General features: G+C 36.1%; 1 protein-coding gene across 1 annotated transcript in view; it reads right to left on the bottom strand.

Annotated features, from left to right (window-relative positions):
* The window catches only part of APOOL (apolipoprotein O like), a 122,966-nt gene extending 98,546 nt beyond the window's left edge, over positions 1-24,420 (bottom strand). The window contains exon 1 of the mRNA XM_082680835.1: positions 24,378-24,420. Within this exon, the coding sequence (XP_082536961.1) occupies positions 24,378-24,392 (15 nt within the window). The 5' untranslated portion in view covers positions 24,393-24,420. The remainder of the gene's footprint in view (positions 1-24,377) is intronic.
* Positions 24,421-24,766: the final 346 nt, after the last annotated feature.

Raw genomic sequence — 24,766 nt, 5'->3', positions numbered from 1 at the left:
ACACTACCAAACTTAAGGTAGATAGCTAGTGGGACGCAGCCACATAGCACAGGGAGATCAGCTCGGTGCTTTGTGACCAACTGGAGGGGTGGGATAGGGAGGGTGGGAGGGAGGGAGACGCAAGAGGGAAGAGATATGGGAACATATGTATATGTATAACTGATTCACTTTGTTATAAAGCAGAAACTAACACACCATTGTAAAGCAATTATACTCCAATAAAGATGTAAAAATAAATAAATAAATAAAATAAAAGAGGATAACCTCTTTGTTTATACATTATTACATATTATTCCATAGGTTTAATCTTGGAATAAGCCAGATTTATGCCTCAAACAGGTCTCTCATCTGAAATTTGTTATGGTATGAAACACCAAGCTTATGAAATACGAACATGGTGTAATTTATTAATGGTCATGAAAAGTCTACAAATAAACCCAAAATCTATTAGAGAAACATTTGTTCGCTTATTTGACATAAAAACTGTCAAATCATGAAAGTTCTTATTTTTCCCTTAGCCGTGAACTGACATTTTTGCTAAAAACAAAACCAAAATAGTACCACCTGGGCAAAATTATGAAACCTGTTACTTGTACTATAAACACAAGGCTTCTTTCTATGATAGTTATCCACTATCACCCAGTGTTTTTCTAAAATAATATTTATAAAATATTTGAATAGCAGTTTTATTACTTCTAGTCTAACAACACTATGGGGACACATGATGATCAAATGCAATCCCAAACTGAAATAACGGGGTGCTCGGGAGACATTCTGCAAGAAAAGATATTTTTTTTCCCAATGACATCAAACTTACCTAATGTTAAAATGTAAAAATATACGTGGTACTATGGACTGAATGTTTATAGTATCCCCCCAGTTTCCTATGTTGATGTACTAACCCCTATTGTGGTGGTATTAGGAGGTGGGGCTTTTGCGAAGTGATTAAGTTCAGAAGATGTCACAAGGGTGGAGCCCCCCCATAATGAGATTAGTGTCTTTATACGAAAAGGAAGAGACATGAGAACTCTCCCCACCTCCCCTGCAGCATGCACAAAGAAGATGTCATGAGAGCACGCAGCTTGATGGTGGCAGTATGCAACCCAGGAAGAGAGCCCTCATCAACAACCAAATCTGCTGGCACCATGATCTTGGACTTCCCAGCCTCCAGAACTGTGAGAAATAAATACCTGTTGTTTAAACCAGCCAGTCTGGGGTATTTTGTTATAGCAGCTGGAGCTGACTAAGAAAAATGGTGTGACTCCAAAGTAAGATTAATTTTCCTGCAGCTTTTAGAAATCTGTCTCTTTCATAAACCATGCTTATTATTAGGTACAGTATGACCTTTGCTACCTAAAACTTTTAGGTACCTAGAGGAGTTCTAAAACGCGGGTAGGGGGGAAAGAAACAAGACCTCATGTTGTAGAATCTCTTGTGGCTAAGAAGCTGTCCCTGAACATCCAGTAACCGACAAAAGGGAAAAGAACCAAAGAGCTGAGTATTACAGGCAAGCGTATTCCAATTGGCTAGTTGTGTTTATAAAAGGCTAGATTTATTATACAAAAGCCAAAAAGTGGAAAAAGTAACAAGAAATGTAAGAGATAAGAAAGAATAAAAGCAGAATAAAAGATAGTAGCAGAGGCACACACCATGGCTGGGAAAGAAAGAGAATCAGCAATGAAGTTAAAAATGCAACAGCTCTACAACCTGGTAGTGGTACCTGTTCTATGCCTTAATATAATGTCCCTGAAAATATAAAGGATCCCTGAAGACAGGGTGTTCTGTGTTTATGGAGCACTTACTATGTGCCAGGTGCTTTACATCCACTGAGTTTTTTAATCTTTACAAAAATTCAATATTGGGGATTTAGGATGGTTTTGGCTAAAGTTTTCGAATCCCCAACTTAAACAGGCTTCAACAATGACAAACATTATTCTCTCATGTAATAGGAAGTCTAGAAGTAGACAGAACTTTAGGATTGATTTGGTGACTTATCAAAAACCCAGGTTCTTCCATCTCTCTGCTCTGTTGCCTATATTTAAAATGCCATTTGAAATGGTGCATAGGATCTGGTCTTTTCTTGGAAATTAAATATCAAGGAATACTAAGAGGAAGTAGTGACCTATAGCGCATCTGTAAAAGTGAAATTATCTGAAGATAAATGTGATGACAAAATAATACTTCTGCTCTAATACATTAGTAACAGGAAATGGATAAATAATGTTTTCTGAATGCCTACTACTATGCATCAGAAAGTATCTTATGTTAATGGTGCAGGAAACATACAGAATATTTTCAATGGGGCAGACAAGGAAAAGGACACAAGTAACAGCAGTGACCTTTGGAGGGCAGAAAAACCCTTGGAAAAAGGCTGCCTTCAGTTTATTGAGCATGTGACACTGCCCACAAAGCTAAGAAGTTGCATATATTTTATTTCAAAAAAAGAAAATGACACCAGAAATGTTTTCAAGATAGCGTATCCTAAGGCTATTTCTGCGTTCAATACCATTCACTATCTATATAGCATCTTCATTAAGAATAACAGCTATAGCATATTAAAATCGGCAAAGTTAAACAATGAAGATACCGAATGATGATGAATAGGTTTAAGATGGATGGGAAGTACATGGTACACTTGAGCTCTAATCTTCATCAAAATTAAAGTTCTGGCACTTAAAAGGCCAATCTTAAATTAGACAGAATAAATAACTGCCCACCTCAGTGTGGCTTGGATAGGTATGGTTTTTACTGTATTATTAAATTATAGAACATTAATTAATGTTAAAGCATTTCAAGCACCTAGTACTTTAATTATGATGTATGAAAGAACAAAATTATTTTGGAATTTATGAACACTCAATAATTGTGATGTAATTGTTACTGAGTAACACTTGAAAGTGTCAAAAGTTTACCTTAGATACATAAAAATGTAAGTAGAAAATTAAAAATAAAAACAGGGAATGTAGCAGTTACGTAAACATTTTTTTAAAAATCCTCCAGAAATAGTAACACAGATTGGCATAATTCAACTTTAGTAAGTTTATGGTAATCAGGGTCAGACAAATACTAACTTATTGTCAAAATCAGTAACTAAATTTTAAAAAACACCTAACAGCTCCCTTTCACAATACATATTTACAAACGTGTGCTATCTATAGCAAAGAAATTAGGCTATATCTACCTTGTAGTGATGTGAGAAAGGAATATTGAGAGCATTCTATTTACTTGAGAAGATAGTAATACTCCAGTAAGAGATGATTTTCAAGATGTTGTCCATTTAGAATTCAGTTGCTGCTAAATTTCAAAATAGGATTAAGTAAACTATACAGGAAATGAAATGAATCTTTCTAAAATACGGCTTTATTCTCCTGGTTCAACAAACAAATAAACCATCTTAGTTTAACCTTCTCTATATACCCTCTGGGGTTAGCAGATATTTGGTGTTGTGCAAAACGTCCAAAAGACATGCCAAAAGGTCCTTGATATTTGGTCCTGTCCAAAACCATTTGGCACAAACCAAACATGTTCATGGACGTTTTAGATAGGACCAAATTTCAAGGACTTTTTGGTGTCGTCCAAATGTCTTATAAACCAAATGCCTTATGAACCAATGTCCTGTTAGGCTCTCTGGCTCTAGCCAAATTAATCTTCCTAGGCTGAAACATGTCAAGTACATTCCTTCCTCAGTGCCTTCACTCACTTCATTTTCCCTGCTAGAATGTCTTCACCTCTCCTGCACCTAACAGTGCCTGGCACGTAGCAGGTACTCAACAACTATTTGTTGAATGAATACACTGCCTAAACTCTGTCCTTCCTTGAAGGTTTAGCTCAAGTCCTACTAGATCACTCATAGTCATCTCTCTGAGTTCATAAAGTTCTTATTTGTATGAAACACTAATCTGGAATTAAACAAACATAATGTTACATTATTATTTACCCGTTGAAATATATATAGCCTATTCTTCTACTAAAATGCAGGTTCCTTGTGAGTAGTCTTATGCCTCTTTGTATTCAAAGGGCTTTGCAGGACTAAGGATCTCAAAAAAAGTAATAAAATCATTCACAGGTTTAAATAAGGCAGTGTACATAGGTAATCTAGCAAGTTTTTCTATGTAACATTTACTGACTACCTATGTGCCAAGTATTTGTGAAGGCAAATGATAACTAAAAGTCCTAAAGCTGATCTGAAATTGTAAGACTGATTTAATGATCTTAATTTTTTGAGAATCCAATGAAAACTATGAATTATGGTCCCCCAAAATGTAGTTATTCTCAAAATTTTGCATATGCTTGCAGGCTCCACCATACTCTCTGAAGCATTTGGGGACCCAATTAAATCCAGGCCCACCACAACTAAAATTTATCACAAATGCATCCTATCCTGATACAAGTATAAATGCAATAGAGAATATTTCTCTTCTTACAAAAAATTCTCACAAGAATGTTCTAAGAATCAAATACTATAATACATGAAAATTTTATAAACTGTTTAGTGCTAGATAAATGGAAGGTAGTATTCTTATAACACATTTCTTGACTAAATTTCAAACTTCTGAAGACTATAGCTAAGTGGACAACAGAGCAAGCCTGATTATTTCTTACTAGAAACAATATTCTACTTTCAATGTGCCATGACAAAACTTCTTGGCCAAATTAATGTGGTGATTATTATACTAAATCAAATAAATACCTTAAAATATAATACTTTCTATCTAAATTGATGCATTTTTAGCTAGAATGGTCAATAATACCTTGCTTAAAGAATCCCGTAGGAAAAATTATTCCTTTATACCATAATTGCTTAAATATAGTTTTAAAAAGGCTTCATTTTTTGGAGGTCAAAAGATTCAGAAATGGGGGGAGTTGGAAAGGTATGAAAAGAAGTATTCCTTTCAGTGTGGGGCTGGTGCCTGAGGAGCTGTTCACAACGAAAATCTCATCACCACAGGGCTGTTTATGATTTGAGACCACGAGACTTGGGTAGGGAAGAGAGGAAAGTTACAGTCTTCCATCCCTGGTAGAAGAAAAAGTAGCTTACCCATCTCCAATCATCTCCAATTGCTCCCACTTTTTGCTCTTTCTTTTCCTCACCTCTTTCCCCCACCCTTTTTTTTTCAGCGACTATTTGTTCCAATTATTTTTCAATCCTTATTTTACCTCCATTTCCTACTTTTCTTTCTTTCTCCCTTTCCTTTGCTTAGCAGATCTGAAGGGCTAAGAGCTTGCCTTATCGGCAGGGGAGAGAAGACTGTGACTTACTGGGTGATTTCCTTTGTCCACCGAGCTAAAGTACAAATACTCCAGAGGAAACCAAACACAGGGGCATAACTATACAACTGATAAAGTTTAGCCTCTTCTGAAATATTAGGTAGGAGATGGGAAGAACAAAAATTGGCCTGAAAGATCAAGTACTGCTCCTGAGTAAACTAATGATTATTGAAACCAACATAAAATGGTAAAAGAGAGACTGGTTTCAAAATATAGTGCTGAGTTTCAGGCATATTACCTTCTTTGTACTAGAGTTTTAGTCTCAGAATGCAAAGGGACCTTAAAGGTCTTCTGGTCCAACCATTCCCCTGATGATAGAATCCCTTCTGTAACACACTATTAAGTGACCCTAAAGTTTATGTATGACCCCCTTTAGTAATGGGAAACTCCACTAATAGATCATTCCATCTTTTTACAGCTCTTTAAGAAAGTTCCTCCATAGACTGAACTGAAACACATATCCATATAATTTTCACGGCTCCTAGTTCCACTCCTTTGGGTCACGCAGCACAGGTCCAGCCACTCTTGCCAATGAAAGCATATTTTAATTCCCCATTATTAACTTCTGGAATGCACTCCTGTGTCTCCTTGTACTACTTCCAAGGGTAATAAATTTCTGACAATGGCAAGTGCTACTGAACTCATCTTCTGTTTTAACAGAGATATTACCATATCTTTTTTCTGAGTAAAACTGAAACAAGAAAAAGGTGCTAATGCTTCATTTTGTAGCTATCGTGTAACAGCTAATATTTCTCGACAGTAACATAAAACTCTTACACAAGGATGCCCTGTTTTAAAGTAATCACCAGTGAGTCACTAACAAGTCTGTATATATCATGGTGCTTATTTTCTTCAGAAAATGAGTGGGTGAATCATCTTTAAGAGAATAAACTATCATTAATCTACTGAGAACAGAGTCTATCAGCTACAGCATTATTTATTATACTGGTACATGAAAAGCAGATACCTTGCTGAAATAGGGAATTTGAAAACTCTGCCTGTATTTTTTCATAAAACTCTTGAAAAAGATAGTGGTACTGAAGAACAAATAATCAAACTATGAAAACGTATCTGTACAATTTGGGCCTTCCATGTCAGCATTTCAAACAGTCTATTTCAAAGGACTGAAATACTGAGATCAAAAATAAAGAACTTGTGAAAAAGCTATAGGGGTAAAACAGCCACAAACTATAAAGCCTTTAGCATCTCAATCCTTAAAGGTTTGAGACTCTAGTATGCCTTAATTTACACTCTTATCAGTTAGGCTTTTATAGATGATCAATGAAAATCTCATTCCCACTCTACTAGAATTTTACCAATGGAATCCTTAAATCTGGGTTATTCTTAAAAAGAAACTTAAGTCATGTTTCACAGGATAGTTTTTTAGTAAACAATCTCTGCAACAATCTCTGCATTCAAATTACACATAAATGGTATGGTAACCAAATAAACACATTATATTTTATACTTTTAAAAATGATTTCTGTTATTAAAAACATCATGAATAACCATCAAGGGTCTGAAAGAAATCAAAATAAGTCTAAGAAGAAACAAGGCTGTAAATATATACTCATTTTAATAAAAATTGATAATATAACACAACAAATTCCTATTCTACTTGCTTGAGACTAGTGATGTTCACTGCCATGAGAAACAGGTTATCAGCCCACTGGCATGAAGGAGGTGTGATTTAAATTGGGAACTGAAGGTCAAAAGAAATGTAGCATTATACTAGGTGCTGGGAATATAAAGATCCTTTTAAATACTGATAAAAACAGCAGCTAGAAATTACTGGACATTTGCTATAGCCTGGGCATAGCATTGTGCACAGCATAGATTATCTTTTAATATTTCCTAGTATAAAATGCTACAGAATAAGGTTTAGACAGGTTAAGTGATTTGACCAAAGTCATACAGCAGGTAGAGCAGGGAAACTCTCACACGAGCCCAAGGAGACTTGCATATGATTGCTCATAACAGTCTTATTTGTAACAGAAAAATGTGGGGGGGAAGTCACCACAACATCCATTGAAAGAATAGAGAAGTAAATGTGGTATATTCTTAGAGCAGAATACTACGCACAATGGAAAGGAATGAACTAGAGCTACACATACAAACATGAATAAATATCACAAACAATGCTTTGATAAAAACAAGATGCAGGAGAACATAAGCAGCATAAATAAAATTCATATAACGCTTAAAAACAAGCATAGCAATGTTAAATACAAAAGTGAGGAGAGTGGCTATGGGGAGTTCAGGAAGCAAGGGGAATGCAATCAGAGTTGGAAGGATACACAGGAGGCTTCAACTGCACTTGCAGTGTTCACTAATACCTCTTTGTACATTGGTAATATTTTACATTAAATTTAAAAAATCATAAAGTATTTTGGATCTGTTTCAATGGCTTTTGCTGCCTTCAAAATAAAATTCCAAAATAAAATAAAATAAAATTCCAACTTATCCTAGCATTCAAACACTCCACCATTTTCCTATTTCTAATCCAATTGTATCTTCTATAAGTAAACCCAAATTAACCTTTCTGATTTAGTCAGCCTGTCTTAAGTTCCTAGAACATATAACAATGTTAACCCAAAGCCATTGCTGACAAGCTAACTTCTTCATTCTTAGTAAACTAAATGCTACCATTCAAGTTCTGAGGGGCCTTATACTATCATAATATATGTTGGTTACTTCTTGAATTGCTAAGGATTTTTATATATATTACATGTTTTATTATTTAAATATATGCTGTCTTATATTATCCATTGCATGTGGATATGTCTTCCGTCAACAAAACAGTAAGCTCCTTTAGATCAGAAATGATGTTGTAGAATTTGTGCACACCTGTACTGTACTTGGTGTGTAATCAATACTATTTCAGCAGTCGAACGGAACTTGAGGCATTTTGTAGAGCTAGAATCCTCAGATAATTTAGGTTTTAATACAACAAGAAATTCCTAAATACAAGTTCATAACAGAGGTTCAGGACAAATCAAACACCCCATCGTGGAATGATGTTAAAGATACAGTCCTAAAAAAAGTAACTACATACCTCTATTTGATAAGGAAGCTGAAGTGTGATTACCATGATATAAAATCTGGTATAGGGCACAAATAAATATTTCCTTTACCAGTATAAGGTGCAGATTTTGGAGTTGGGGGTTATTTTTGTTTTTAAAGATGAGAAACCTCAATTGTTCAAAAGAAAAGCAAGTAAGAAGTATAATTTAACAACTCTGAGTCACAGGCAAAATCACAAAGAATACTCTCCTTAAGAAATATTATTTAGTTTATGTACTTTCTGAGAAATATAATGTAATTCTCATCTCTTTTACTCCTTATGTAATGCGTCTTTCTTCTCTGGCTAGATTTTCTCTTTTTTTCAGAAGTATGGAAATGATGTGTACCAGGGAGTGGGATGTGTTTGTGTGTATGTGTGTGTGTGTGTGTGTGTTGTATTTATTTTACATGAGGTTTTTTCTGATTCTTAGATCTGTGATTTGATGTATGTCATTATTTTTGGAAAATTCTGTCATTATTTCTTCAAATATTTCTTCTGGACTGCAGAAATATTATCAAAAATATCAATAAAGGTTCAAACTTCAAATCACTAGAAGAGTCATTCTTTAAAGAAAATTTTTTCAAATGAAGTTTTGAAAAAAATGCATGTTAACATTACCCTTTTAATCAATTATTTTAAAATCTATAGTTATGATAAATTTCCCTCTAAATATATTTAAATATAAGTACCTAAACATAAAAAATTTAATCTTATAATTGCTTATATGGGTGTCACCGAAAGCACTCATTCATTCATTCAACAACCATTCAAGTGTCTACCGTATACTCTATCTCAAGAGCCTGAGAGACTTGAGATACAAATATGAATAAAACATGGTCCCTGGTTTTAAGGAAACTCTCAACTTAATGTGGGAGAAAAACACAAAAATAAATGCAATACATGGTTTTAAGCAGTATAACAGAAGTGTGTACAGTGGGGACACAGAGAAGGAATTGATCTATTCTATTTAGGGGGCAGAGATAAGGAACATATCCTCATTTTCAAGTATTTCAAAGAGATGGAAAATTTTACCTATAAAGGACATAAACTGCCCAGTCTATGAAGGCCTGGGATAATTTAGGATTTAACCATGTACTATTATGAACTATTACTTAATTAATATTTCTCCAACCAGGATACTTTGTTCTTAAGGGCAAGAAGTCTAAAAGTTATTCAAAGTTTTAACTCAGTCAACAAATACTTCCTGAAGAAACACTATGCTCCAGGCAGGTGCCCTCTTAGGCCATGAGGGGTATAAATATGCAAAGACATTGTTCTTGTCCTCAAGTATTGTATAATCTCTAGTGTGGGAGTCAGACAAATATATCACCAGTAAAGGATGATAAAAGTATATGATGGAGGACTTCCACTTATGGAAAGATGAAGTAGATATACTTTTTCCAATTCCATCTACTGAGTATAGCTCAAAAGCCTGGATATTATATAGAAAATAAGTACAGGAAGACTCTGGATGGTGCAGAGAAGATGGCAGACCAGTTAGAGACAACAGGACCTGAGGAATGACATGGCAGTGAGGTCCCTGGATTTTCTTTTTGCCTCATATGTCTTAGACTGGGTGCTGGAGAAGCTAGCAACACAGAAATGGCAACCAGTGAAGACAAAGACCCAAGAAAAGCCTGCTCTCTCTAGCCAAAACACCAGGAAAGGGGCAGCCTAGCAAGACACAAAACTTTTATACAACAGCCACTCTACTATAGCCAAACACCACAGACAAAACTGAGGCCATAACCCCACCCACACAAGCAAAGCCTGAGGGGAGAGCCTACACTTCCCCTCTAGCTCGGCTGAAGTAAGGTATTCTAACACTCCCCATCCCACCAAGGTAGTGTTAAAGAAGGTAGAACTTTCATCTCTGCCAGGTGGTAATGAGCCCTGGCCCCCAAGATATTAGTGGAGACCATATAGGGAACATGAATATCCATCACCACCTGATGTTAATGAGGCAGACCCTCCCCTTCCCTGCTAAGGTGGTATCTGAGAAGGCCTAGTGGAGAGTCAGGATTTTCATTATCATCAAATGGTAACAAGGTCACTCCCCCCCACTGCCCCAACAGTGGTCATTAGTGGGGAGCACTAATGAGGTACTCCTACCTCTCCCAGCCAGGGTTGTAAAAGCAGAAGCCTATGGGAGACCTAAACTCCCACTCTTCTCCAGGAATAGCAAAGGGGCCCTCCTCTCCTTGGGTGTCAAGAGACTGAGCAGGGAACCTTGACTTCTACCCTCCACCTGGTAGTAACAAAGCAGCACTGCCCTTTCCTTTGCCAGAGTAGTGTTAGAGGAAGCAACTGAAACAGAAGTTTTGAATAAGATTATATTATAATATCAAAACATACAGATATTAATTGAAAACTACTCATTATAACAAGAACCAGGAAAATCTCAACTTGAGTTTAAAAGGACGATAGACAAATACCAACAATGAGATGACAGGGATGCTAGAATTATCTGACAAATATTTTAAAGCAACCACCATAAAAATGCTTAACAAGCAATTATAAACATATTTGAAGCAAATTAAAAAATAGAAAGTCACAGCAAGGAAACAAAGTCTTGGCAGAGAAATACAAGCTATAAAGAAAAACCAAGTGGGTAATTTAGAACTGAACAATACAATGACTGAAATAAAAAACTCAATGGATGAACTCAAAGAACCCAAAGAAGTTCATACCAAGACACATCATAGTTGAACCTCTGAAAACTAAAGAAAAAGAGAAACTGTTGAAAACAATGAAAGAGAAACAACATCTAAAGTATAGGGGGAAAATGATTCAAATAACAGCAGATTTCTTATCAGAAATCACAGAGTCCAGAAGGAAATGGCACAACATTTCTCAAGTGATGAAAGAAATGGACTGTTAACCTGTACTTCTATATCCAGACAAGATTTCCATCAGGAATGAAGAGGAAAGAAAACTAAAAGAATTTTTCATCAGCAGACCAACCCTAAAAGAATGGTTAAAGTAAGTTCTCTAAAGAGAAAGAAAATGATAAAAGAAGGAACCTTGGGACATCAGGAAGGAAGAAATAACAGTGGAAAGAGTAAAATTATGGATAACTACAAATAAAATAGCTATTCCTAGAAAAATCACTAAAAGAGTTATACAGAAGATACAGCCAAAGTACTACAGATAAATCAAAATGGAGTTATAAAACAGGTACAAAAAACCCATAGAAAAACCCAGGGAAAAGAGAAAACAGTAATCAAAAGAAAGCAGGCTATATTAATATCAGGTAAAGACCAACTCAGGACAAAGAAAATTACCAGTGTCAGAGACATTTAAAACGATAAGAGGACTGTGATAGACTGAATAATACCTTACCCTCCTAAAAAGATTTAGATGTCTGAATGCCCAGAAGTTGTGAATATGTTCCCTTAGATAGTAAAAGGAACTCTGCAGATGTGATTAAGTTATAGATTTTGAGATAAAGAGATTATGGTAGCTTATCAGGGTGGTCCCGATGTAATCATGACTGCCCTTATAAGGATGTTGAGGGATTTTTGACTATAGAAGAGGAGTATTGAAGTAATGCATCATGTGAAAGACTTGACCAGCCACTGATGGGTTTCAATATGGAAGAAGAGGTCATGAGATATGGAATGCAGGTGGTATCTAGAAACTAGAAAAGGCAAGGAAATGGATTCCCCCCTAGAACCCCCAGAGGAAATTCAGGCCTGTCAACACCTTGATTTTAGCCCAGTGAAATTGATTTTGGACTTCTGACCCCCAGAACTGTAGGGTAATAAATTTGAGTCTGTGGTAATTTGCTACATCAGCAATAGGAAACTAATACAGCAGTCAATCCACCAATAACCAGTTTTTCAAAAAACTAAACATAATTACCAAAGAACACAGAAATCACACTTTTGGGCATTTATTCCAGTGAAATGAAAATTTATATCCACACAAAATTGTGTACATGCTTCTTCATAGTAGCTTTATTTGTAACAGACCCAAACTGGAAACTTGCATTTGGTTCTTGTATGTAGTGTGAGGAGCTTGGTGAAACCTCTCCCTCAAAGAGACATCTTTTAAACTAGTCAAATTAGCAAATTCTCTGGATATGGATCAAAGGGCTTAAAACAAATTGAGATGCTTCTTTCCACAAAATCTACAGAACATGGTAAGAAGAGTGGGAGACAGTTGCACTCAACTTAGAGCCTGTAGCCCTCTCCCCTAACCAGTGCTGTGTTATAGAAGAGCTATTCTAGAAAGCTCTCCAGCAGAGTGGTAACTCCCATCTTCCCCTGAACTAAAAAGAGGTATTCTAGGTGGATTTGGCAATTGGTGAAAACTGGCAGATACCATACATACTGATTCCCCATCCCCAGATCCTGCTCCATGGAGAGGATTCAGGAAAGCAGCTGGTGAAAATTCCAGTCCCCTATTCCCTCATATCTCTATGCTGCTAAAGAGCTGTTCTGATACTCACAGTACCTGACTGGCACAGCATAAAATATCCACTGAATACAAGAAAAGGCAGTAAAGAAGGAAGAGAAGAACAAAAAAGACATGAGACATAGAAAATGAAAGCAAAATGGCAAAAATAAATCCAATCACATTAATAATTACATTAAATCTGAATGAGTTAAACAATTCAATCAAAAGACAAAGATTGTCAGATTTTATTAAAAAAACAAAATCCTGTCCAAAGGAAACACATTTCAGATTTAAAGATATATTTAGGTTAAAAGTAAAAGCATGGAAAAAGATATACCAGGAAAACAGCCACCATAATTTGACTTTGAGACAAAAATTGTTAATAGAGTTAAAGAGACATATTGTAATGATAAGAGGGTAAATCTATCAGAAACATATAACAAGTATAAACATATATGCACCTAACAACAGAGCCACAAAATACTTGAAACAAAAACTGACAGAAAACACAGAAAGGAAAAGCAGAACAAACAGAAAACAAAGAACAAAGAAAACAGAGGGAAAAAATAGACAATGTAATAATAATAGTTAGAAAATTCAATACCTCATTTTAATAATGAATTCAACTAGGCAGGAAGTCAGCAATATAGAAGATTTGAACAACAATATAAACTAAGTAGACCTGACAGACTTCCACAGCACGCTTCCACCCAACAACAGCAGAATATACATTCTTATTAAGTGCATATGGAACATTCTTCAGGATAGACCATACAGTAGGACAGGTCTCAAAAGATTTAAAATTGTACAAACAAAGCATGGTCTCTGACCACAACAAAATTAAATTAGAAATTAACAATAAAAAGATCTGGAAAATTCACCAGTATGTGAAAAATAATTAAAATACAAAATACTCCTAAATACCAATAGGCCAAAGAAAAAAAGTCACAAGTAAAATTAGAAAATACTTTTGAGTTGAATGAAATGAAACAAAATAAAAACAAAAGACACCAAAACTTATGGTGTAGTGAAAGCAGGGCTGAAAGGGAAATTTATACATAGCTGTAAATACTAAAAAAAAAACCCCTCAAATTAATAATTTAATAATTTACCTTAGGAAAATAGAAAAGCAAACTTAACCCCAAAGCAAGCACAAGGAAGGAAAGAGTGAAGATTAGAGTGGAAATAAATGAAATACAGGAAAGAAAATCAACCCAGAAAATCAAAACAACCAAAAGTCATTTCTTTGAAATGATCAAGAAAATTGACAACCCTTTTGATAAGGTAACAAAGAAAAAATAGAAAAAAAAAGGCTCAAATTATGAAAATTAGTAATGAAAGAGAGGATATCACATACTGACCTTACAGAAATAAAAAACATTTTAAGTTAATACTATGAACAACTATACAGCAAAAAATTAGATAACTTGGAAGAAATGAACAAATTCCTAGAAAGACACAAATTACCAAAAGGATGAAAGAAGAATGGAAAATCTGAATATGTAACCAGTAAAGAGATTTAATTAATAATCAAAAATCTTCCTATAAGGAAAGCCCAGGCACAGACTGCTTCATGGGTAAATTCCACCTAAAGTTTAAAGAAGAATTAAAACTAATCTTTCAAAAACTTTTTCCAAAAAATAGCAGAGGAGGCAACACTTCCCCTCTCATTCTATAAGGCTAGTACTGCCCTGGCACCAAAACCAAAGACGTCATAAGAAAACTACAGACCAATACTGTTTATAGATATAGATTAAAAATCCTCAATGAAATAATAGAAACTGAATAAAGACACATATAAAAATAACTATGTATTGACCAAGTGGGATATATTAACATATCAAGAATGCAAGGTTAGTCTAACATACGAAAATTAATCAATGTAATATACCATATTAATAAAATAATGGACAATACATACATGACCATATCAGTAGACATAGAAAAAGCATTTGACAAATACTAGTACTCTTCCATGTTTTAAAAAAAAAAAACTCTCAACAAACTAGGAATAGAAAAGAACTTCCTTAACCTGGTGAAGGGGGCCTACAAAAAATCCCACAGCTAACATATTTCATGATGAATAGCTGAAAGCTTTCCCCCTATGATCAGGAACAAGAACAGAATGTCCGTTGTCACTACTTCTATTCAACATTGTACTGGACGTTCCAGTCAGGGCAATTAGACAATAAAAAGAAATAAAAGGCATGCAGTTTAGAAAAGAAGTAAAACTACCTCTATTTACATATGACATGATCTTGTATGTAGAAAATCCTAAGGAATACACTCACTCACACACACGTACATGCGTGCACTCAACTATTCAAGCTAATAAACGAATTCAGCAATGTTGCAAGGTACACAGGATATAAATCAATATACCAAAATATATTTTATTCCTATTTGCCAGTAAGGAATACTCTGAAAATGAAATTACAAAAACAATTTCATTAACAAGAACATTAAGAAGAATAAAATAGGAATAAATGTAATGCAAGGCTAAATTTGCAAGTCTTGCAAGACTTGCAAAATAAGTGTAAGACTTTTAGACTGAAAACTACAAAATATTGTCGAACAACATCAAAGACCTAAATCAATTGAAAGACACCCCAAGTTCATGGATTGTTAGACTTAGCATTGTTTAGCATTGTCAAGATAGCAATACACCCCAAAGTGATCTACTGATTCAAGAGAGTTATTATCAAAATTCCAGATGCCCTTTTTTTAAATTGGCAATCTGTTTCTAATATTCATATGGAAATGCAAGGAACCTAGAAAAGTCAAACATCTTGAGAAAAAAGATCAAAATTGGTATTCTCATCAAAGGAAAAATTTTTTTTCTATTTCTTTAATTTTGTATCTAAATGAGATGATAGGTGTTCACTAAACTTACTGTGATAATCATTTCATGATGTAAGTCAAATCATTCTGTACAACTTAAACTTATGCAGTGCTGTATGCCAATTATATCTCAATAAAACTGGAAGAAAAAATCCTGTCAAGGTCACTAATGAAAGACAAGAAAGAGTAAGGAAATATTCCAGATTAAGCAGATCAAAGAGATATGATAAGGAAACATAATGCATGATCCTAGATTTGGATCCTGGCCTAGAAAGGAAAAGGAGACATTGTGCAGTGGGTGAAATTTGAATGGCATCTGTGGATTGGATGATAGTGTTGTATCAGTGTTAACATCCTGATTGGGAGGCTTGCACAAAGGTTATAGAACCGTATACTTCTTTTTGAGGAAATACACAGTGAAATATTTAGGGGTGAAATAGCAACATGTCTGCAACTTGCTCTCAGACTGATCAGAAAAGGAATAATTATAATAGAGGAGAAAGGGAGAAAATGTCAAAAGTTAACAACTGTAGAATCTGATTTAAGGAGATGAGTTCTTTGTACTCTTCTTGCAACTTTTCTGTAAATGTGAAATTATTTCACAATAAATTATACTAAAAAAAGGACCAAGTTAGAGCACTCACATTTTCCCATTTCAAACTTAATAAAAAGCTACAGCAATGAAGACAGTGCAATACTGGCATAAAGATAGAAATATAGATCAATGGAATAGAATTAATTGAGAGTCCAAAAATAAACCTTACATTTAGGGTCAATTAGTTCTTGACAAATGTGCCAAGACAATTCAATGGGAGGATGAATTGTCCCTGCCAGTTACATGGCTCTGTGAATTTCTGTCACAAGAGCTCTATTGTGAATTTTGTCACAGGGGCCCAAAATTTCAGGTTTTGCTATAGGCAGAAATATAAGTATAAAAATACATCCCAAAGTTAAGTGCAAATATTGGTTTTCAATTATTTATGCTGTTCCTTTCCTTCCATTAGTCCAGATGAGTGAATGGATATAACGGTATTTTCTCTGCTTACAAAATTAAGTTCTGTTTAACTCTACTGGCTCTTTCATGATAAACAGAAGGACTTGTGTTTCAATTAGACTAAGGTAGAGTAAATATTTTGCTTTAACCATATTTTGATCAGTACCAAAATATGCCAAAAACAAATTATAAAATTATTTACCTAGTAAAGTAATACTAGTCATTCTTGAGGTAGAGGGAAAGAATAAGAAATCTAGGCAGGGGTGTATAATCCTCTCACAGGAAGAGAAAGCAAATATTTGAAATAAAAAATACAATCTACCACCACATGGCAAGTAGCAGTTCTTAACCCATGGTAGGTGCTTAATACATACTTGTTGAAGAACTAAATGAATGAACTAAAATGAACAAATATTATGAAGCAGCCTTATGTTCTGTAGGCATTTAAACTACTTCTTCCTCTTTTCTCCCATAGTAACTTTTAGATACCTTTTATTTTGAATACAACTTGTGTTTACTTATCAGTTTCACCCACTAGAGTCCATTCCTTGAGGACAGTACTTTGGTCTTGTTCTTCTTTGCCCTCCCTCCTTTATAACTGATTGATTAATTCATTCATTTCCTTTAATTGCCAAATTTCACTCTAATTCATCCACCATAGGTAGCTATTTTCAAATATTTAATGATTATCTTTTTGTTTGAATTTTTACAAAATGCATATTGTATTAATGTGTACATGTATTTTTAATTTTGTTACACATCTCATTTTTTCTTACTGTTTTCACAAAATAAATGGTGTATTACAGTTGTTTTGTTTCTTATCCTATTTTCATAAAACATAGCCTTTTATATCCATCTGTGTTCCTATGTGTACATATAACCCATTTCTTCTAGCTGCTATATAGTACTACATGATGTACATCCACCACATTTCACTTATCCCTGTCAGTGATGGACACCTATATTGCCTCAAACTCCCCATCACCATAAAAAAACACTGCGATGAATATCCTCCTATAAGTGCCCTCATGAACTTGTATATCTTTGTGATATACACTCAAGAACAGAATTGCCATGCCATAGGACATGAGTATATATTTAATTTCACTAAATAATATCAGATTGATCTCCACAGTGGCTGTACCTGCCAATACTCCCACCAGCAGTCCATGGGGGCGCTTACATTCTAATATCCCTAACAACATTTGGACTTAACCAGCATTCTATTTTCCTCTAGCTTAATAAAATGTTATCTCATTGTTCTAATATGTAGTTATCTGTTAATTATTTTGAGCATCTCTTCATGTGCTTATTAGTTTTAGTGTTTTCTCTTCTATATACCTCTTGTTCTTATCTTGTTGATCTTTGTATCCCCAATGTTTATCACCATCTCCTGCACATTATAGGCATTAAGATTTTTTTGAAAGAATGTATAAAATAAGAAGAATGTATGAAAATATAAAGTATTCACAAGACTTGTTAACAGTATGGATGTAGACGATTCTTTAAAATGATGGAATACAGCAGAAAAATCAAACGTGGTAAAGATAAAGGAATTTTGCACATGTTGAATTTGATGTACCTAAAGATATCGAATAGGAATTTGGATGTATGAATGAATGAGGTGAACTATAGAGCCAGGCTGAGGGGATATGACAGTAGCAGTTAGCCTAGTGATATGAGAAGTCCCTATTAAGTTTCAGAATGACTGAGAGAAAAGATCCAAAAACAGCCAGGCCAAATCTACATTAAGTATGCAACTCATGCCTTAGCTTAGAGTACTAATATCCATCAAGTCTATATAACTCAGGAGAGATTACAGAAGTGGGTTACATTTTCCCTGAATATGTTCAAATTATACTAAGCAAATTTTATTATCCACCACAGATTGCTACTTACACTGGTTGTCTCAGTGTATTTTTATCCCTGGGCAACCAATTTCCCAATTTAAATTACAAGATCTTAATAAGTTAGCTTTTAATAACAACTCTAAATATATCCTACCATATTTTCAACAACTGTATCACTTCTGGAAAGTATTCAAAAGTAAATTGTACCAGACCATGAACCCCAAAAGTATCCATCCATTGCCTTGTCCCTTCTAAGAAGTCTTAGAGCATCTGACAACTATATTGCTCCCTTCTGTGATTTCTAACATAGGTCACTATGCTGTTAACTACAGGACTGATGCACTGGCCAAAATTGACTGGACCAGGGATTGGTATCTGAGCCAAAGGCAGCCAACAAGAGACTGCCTTACAAAGGGGCCCGATGTACAATTTCTGCCTAAGAAGGGTATTTTGCAGTGGTTAGTGACTAGCCAACCTGATCAGATCTTCTCTCTAGGGAAGTCTGGATATGAAACATATAGAGTTAGCAGAAGCAGAAGTCATGAGAATGGTAACTACCAGAGTTGCTATGGTATCCTGAACGGTTCTTCTTGAGATTTGTTTAGCTGCTGAGACAGTTTCCTAGGCTTTCTTCCTAACCTATGCAACTTTCCAATAAACTACCACTTAAGATGACTTGAACTTGCCTCTGTTCTTCATAACCTGAAAAGCCTAATACCCTTTCTTCTCTAACCTGTATAAAAGCCACAAATTCTCGCCTAAATCAGTGGTTCTCGAACCTAGCAACACATCAGAATCACTCGTGGGCTTTTAAAATATTAAAATGCCCCATCTGGGGTGGGGCTCAGGCAACAGTACCTTTTCTAAGCTGCCCAGATGATTCTAATGCACAGCTAAGATCAGGAAATACTGACTTACATGCTCCCATTATGCAAACATTTTAGGGTCCATGTCAAGCAATTTTTAATTTCCATATTAAATGAGGTTCACAGAACACCTAACAGCCACCTGTGAGGATGGCATCACAGGGAATAGCTCAGTCATATAGGTGTGGTAGGAGGCAAGGCACAGATCATTTTCACTCCATGGCATAAAGCAACATCCTGGAACCTATACCAAGTATGGTTAAGGATTTCAAAGCATACTTTCAAAGTTGCACTGAAAATACAGATGCTCAACAATGCTGAGTGGAAAGTGAAAAACTGATTTTGCTGGAGATAACCAACTGTCTTCCCAAGAATGAACTTCATTTGTTAGGTTCCAACTACTTTCTGATATCAGTCACATGAAACAAAAGAGGAAAGAGACAAAGACTAAAGTTGACACGAAGGCTGGTATTATCAAGGATTTTGAAACCTTTAGGTCTATGGCATCCATGTTCCTTCCCATCCCCATCATCCTTGACTCAAGTCCCAAAACACAATCCAGAGTCATGTATCATCTCCTGTATTCTAATTTCTACAGTGATCTGTATTTTCTCTTCACTGACCAAAGTTCCTGCTACTCCACCAAACTCCAAAAGCCCTTCCATTGTGTCTACCCTCTTCTCTCCTTGCCTGAAATGAAACATGACTGTCCCCTGAGGTCACTGCTTCCCTTGTAACTCTCAAGTGGAGGCTATTCAAAGTGTCTCAGGTATAGGAGGTAGAGTTTGTCTTCTTCTGATTGCCAATGCTGCTTCTAAGCCATTACTTCCCCAGCCTTAGGTAAAAATATCTGTTCTTGTTAGTGAGAAAGTGGAACAACTGGAACCCTCATGAATGGGAATGTAAATTGGTACAACCACTTTGGAAAACTATTTGGCAGTAGCTACCAAAGCTGCATGCCCTATGACCTGGCGATCCCACTCCTAGGTATATACTCAACAGCAATGTGCACTTATGTGCGCCAAAAGACATATACAAGAATGTTGATGGGAGCATTATTTGTAATAGCTCAAAACTGAAAATAATTCAAATGTCCATTAACAGCAGAATGGATAAATAACTCATGATATATTCACCCTCTAGAATATCACAGAGCAATAAGAATGAATGAACTAGCATACATGTGTAACGGCTGAATCTCAAAAACAATGTTGGGTGAAAGAAGCCAGACATAACAGAGTAAATACTGCCTTATTCCATTTACATAAAGTTAAAAATAGGCTAATTAATTTATGGTGGAGAAGGAGCAAAGGGGAGGGCTTCGGGGCTGCTGATAATTTTTTTTTTTTAATTTGGCTGCTGGGTGAACAAGTATGATCATTTTTGAAACTTTACCAAGCTGCTTATGATTTGTGTACTTAACTGTATGTATGCTATACTTCAACTGAAGAAAGTTTTCATAAAGGAAAGAAAAGTAATTCTCCTTTGAGACTTATACCACCCATCTATTCATCCTTAGCACCTGCCTCCTGGTCACTTCATCGCATTGAAGATTTAGGATACTGGTTAATAGTCTTCTTCTATACTCTAAATCCTGCCATAACTCTGAGTGACTTTAACGTCCATATGGCTGAACCACTCAAAAGCCTCACCTCACTCTTCTTTGACCTCACCTTTTTAGACCTTCATATTCACTCCACTGCAGTTACCCACTCCATGAGTATACCCTGAATTTACCATTTCCCAGAACTTGTTAATAGCTAAAATCATAAACTCAACAAGCTTTTCTCTGACTACAACCTCCTATTTCAGCTTTGTTTTCCTTACTGCTTTACTCCTGTTCTTTAAGCCAATAAAACTATCTACCACAGAAAACTTTTTGAGAGAATTAAATGAAATAATGTGCATCAACAGCGTAATACAGTGTCTGACACATAGGAAATACTCAATACATGGTAGCCATATTTCAATATTAAGTATTCTATTAGAAACAAGTATCTTTTAGGATGAAAATTTTCCTCAAATTCACTCAATCTCTGGCATTAATGAAATCTAGCTTTTGACACTACATTCCTCCCAATCCTTTTAAATGAAAGCCAGTCATCCAGCCATTCTCTCTGATTCAGGAGGTCAGGAGGAGAGATCAGTACAGTACTTGTTCTCAAGGCTAATTCCACATCAGTGTTCCACCATCACATTTGCTCAAAAAGTTCTTATCTCTCAAAATGTATGTAAAGTATTTTCAGAGTTATCTACCAACTTTCAGGACTCCTTTCTACCTTATTCCTTGTTATTAATCTCTGGGGCTTCAAAATTAACACAGATCAGCATTTTTGTACCTAGGCCTCACAGATGCTTCCTCAAGCTTAAGCCCCACGATTCGAACTCAGACCATAGCGATTTCAGATCCAGATCTACCACTTATGACTGAGTGACTGTGGGAAAGTTACTCAACCTTTCTAAGCTTCAGTTTCTTTACCTTTAAAATGCTGGTAATAACAGTACCTAGATATAGGGTCACTGTGAAGCATAAATGCGAAAATTCACATAACGTGCTTAGCAAAATGCCTAGCACAGTAAATATTCAATAGCATAATAGCTGTGATCACTATTATTAATTCTTACCAGTTCTTGGCATATTTCCACTTGTCTCCAAACCTGCTCAGGTCTCCTGAATTTTTTTTTTCACCAGTTTTATTGAGATTTAATTGGCATATAGTCTCCCACTTTTTTAAATGAAAAGAAACTTTCCTGGAATTTGCTACCCCCAACTCAAGATTTCTTCCGTACCTTTTGCTGCAACATTTCTCTAAAGAGTAATGTACACCTCCCTTCCAGAGGAGGCAAGGAGTAGTGGAAAGATCAGGGACTTTGAAGCCAAATATATCTGTGTTTGAACCTGGTTCTTCCACTTGGATAACCCGGAGCAAGCACTTTTTCTAAACCTCAGTTTTTCCATATGTAAAATGGGGATACTACCCATTTCTTAGGGTCATCAAGAAGATTAAACTGAAATAATACATGTAAAGCAGGTGGTCAAAGAAGGTGCTAAATGAATGCCAGTTTCCCACCCCTTATCCTTTCCCTAACCCCTTACAATCTAGGTTCTCACTCTACCACTTTACCTCACTTCAGTTCTTATTAGCATTGTGACTTTGGGCAATTTAATTGAATTTTCTAAACCTTAGTTTTTCATTTGTAAAATGGTGATCATTATCATCTACAACATAAAGTTGTCTTGAGAATTAAGTGAAATAACATATGCAAAGTATTTTAGCATGGTGCCTGGCCTTGCAGTAAGCACTTAATAAATGGCAGCTACCAGTGACTTATTAATAGCCAAATCAAAAGACTGTTCAACTCGCTCCTTCTACTGTTCAACTCGCTCCTTCTCTAGGCTTCAGTGACAACACACTATTCAGGTCTTCTTTTTAACCACTGACCATTCCTTCTCTCTCTGCACTCCCTCCATAATGTCTTTCTTTATTCTCTTCAACCAAGTGTGAACTCTCTCTTCTGAACCCTCAGATCACTTTGTACTTCTCCTGAGAACAAGGCACTTCCTCTACTCTGAATGACAATCATTTGTTATATGATACATCTCCACTACTTAATTTAATATATTTTATGTCCATTGCCTGGCACTTATTTATTCATGTAGAATTTATTGAGTCCCTAATATAGCTCATATATGTGCTAGGTACTAAGGATACAAAAAATAACATATTATAATTACTGTCCTCAAGTAGCTTATAGTTTAGGAGGATAGAATACACAAGTAAATAGTCTACTATTTACAGTATGATAAGTCCTATGGTAAAAGTATGCCCAGAATCCTCTCGAGCACAAAGAGGAGTTATTTAATCAGACTGGGGAGATCTGGGACACTATCTTGGAAAAGGCATTTTGTATTTAGCATACGGGGAGGCAGTACACAAATCCCTGTTAAATGAACGAGTGAAATATGAATAGGAACTAACTAGATGAGGATGGGAAATGGCACTTCAGGCCCAGAGAAAGAGCAGGGAAAAAAGGCTTGGAGTACAGATATTAGGAGAGTTCCTGAGAGACAGGAAATGAAGCTGGAAAGCCAAAGCAGAGGCGGCTCTTCCAGACATAGGAGCCTGACCTGACCCTAGAGGGCAGATGATGGAGTGCCAATAAAGATTTTTAAGTAGTGGAAGGGCATAATCAGATTTACATTTTAGTACTCTGGCAATGCAGGGGGAAATTAATTCCATGAGAGCCAGGCTAGAGGCAGCGAGTCCAGTTAGAAGGGTGTTGTGATAATTCAAATAAATTCTGAAAGCAGAAATGGAGTGAGAATGGCGAATCAAGACGGATACTGAGCCTGAATTATTCATATTTGTATCTCCTGCAAGCAGTGCATTTTACACTTAAAACCCGCTACAAATATCTACCCGTAGGTATTTGTCTACTCATAGATATTTGTCGACTACTGTTACTGAAACCTACTTAGGGAACTGCAGCTTAGCAGCCACATGTGTCACTTCCTGTACACAGATTCCTAAGTAAAGGCACCTTTTCCCATTACAGAACTCAAAAGAAACTTAGGTTTGTCATTCAAACCTGTAAAGTAACAACAGTGAATACAAACCCAGGCACTGCAGAGAGACTTGAGACGTCTCTATCCTGGTCTATTTCACCCGAAATAATGTTTGAACAAAGTCCTTCAAAGGGTCGTGAGGCCCCGCCCTGTGCACCCAGACAAATGCCCAGGATTCTTTTCTCTTTGTTTCATCTCAAGACCCAAGTCTGTTCGCTGCTCGTCGCCTGGCGGGCCATTTTCGCCCAGCTGTTTCCCAGTTTTCACCCTGCCGCTGTGTAAACAGTCAACAGCAGGGGATTGAGGAGAGAGAACCGTCCCAGGCTGAGGAAACTCTAAAGAGGAGAAGCAGGTGTCTTGAGGCTTCAAACGTTAAAGATTCCCTGACCCTGCCAATTCTCTCGCAACCCCATCTCCACCTCGCCTCTTGCTGTGGGACTCCCTTCTGAAGTTAGGAGGATCCCTTCTACAGTTATCAGAGGGCTACCAGCATCCAGAGAAACTAAGCAAAGTAATTTTTACTTACCCTAACGGCCGCCATAGCTGTAGCGCTCTCCGCCCAGGTCTTCGCACGGAGAGCGGAAAGGGACAAAATAGCTCAACTAGGCACCGCTCAAAGTAGCCCCACCCAGTTCCGCCCCTCGCCAGCTGGCTCCGCCCTTTCTCCGCCTTCCTAGTGCCGCTCTAGGAAGTTGCACAAGTTGGCCCTGTTTCTCCGGGGAAAACGGTTCAACCCTGTGGTGGACTGTCGCTATCCCTGATAACACCTTTCAGAATATTCTCCATAGTCCATTTGAAAGTTACTTTGCTGGGTGCAGAACTTTTCATTATGTTCGTTTTTTTCAGGCATATGTGATTTGTCTAGTTGAGGACTTAAAATCCAAGTCCGGCTGCCTTAATAAATAACTGTATAGT

This window comes from Grampus griseus, assembly GCF_964374135.1.
Source record: "Grampus griseus genome assembly, chromosome: X".
Taxonomy (NCBI): Eukaryota; Metazoa; Chordata; class Mammalia; order Artiodactyla; family Delphinidae; genus Grampus; species Grampus griseus.
The sequence above is the reverse complement of the archived record's forward strand: the minus strand, read 5'-3'. Positions and strand labels throughout refer to the sequence as shown.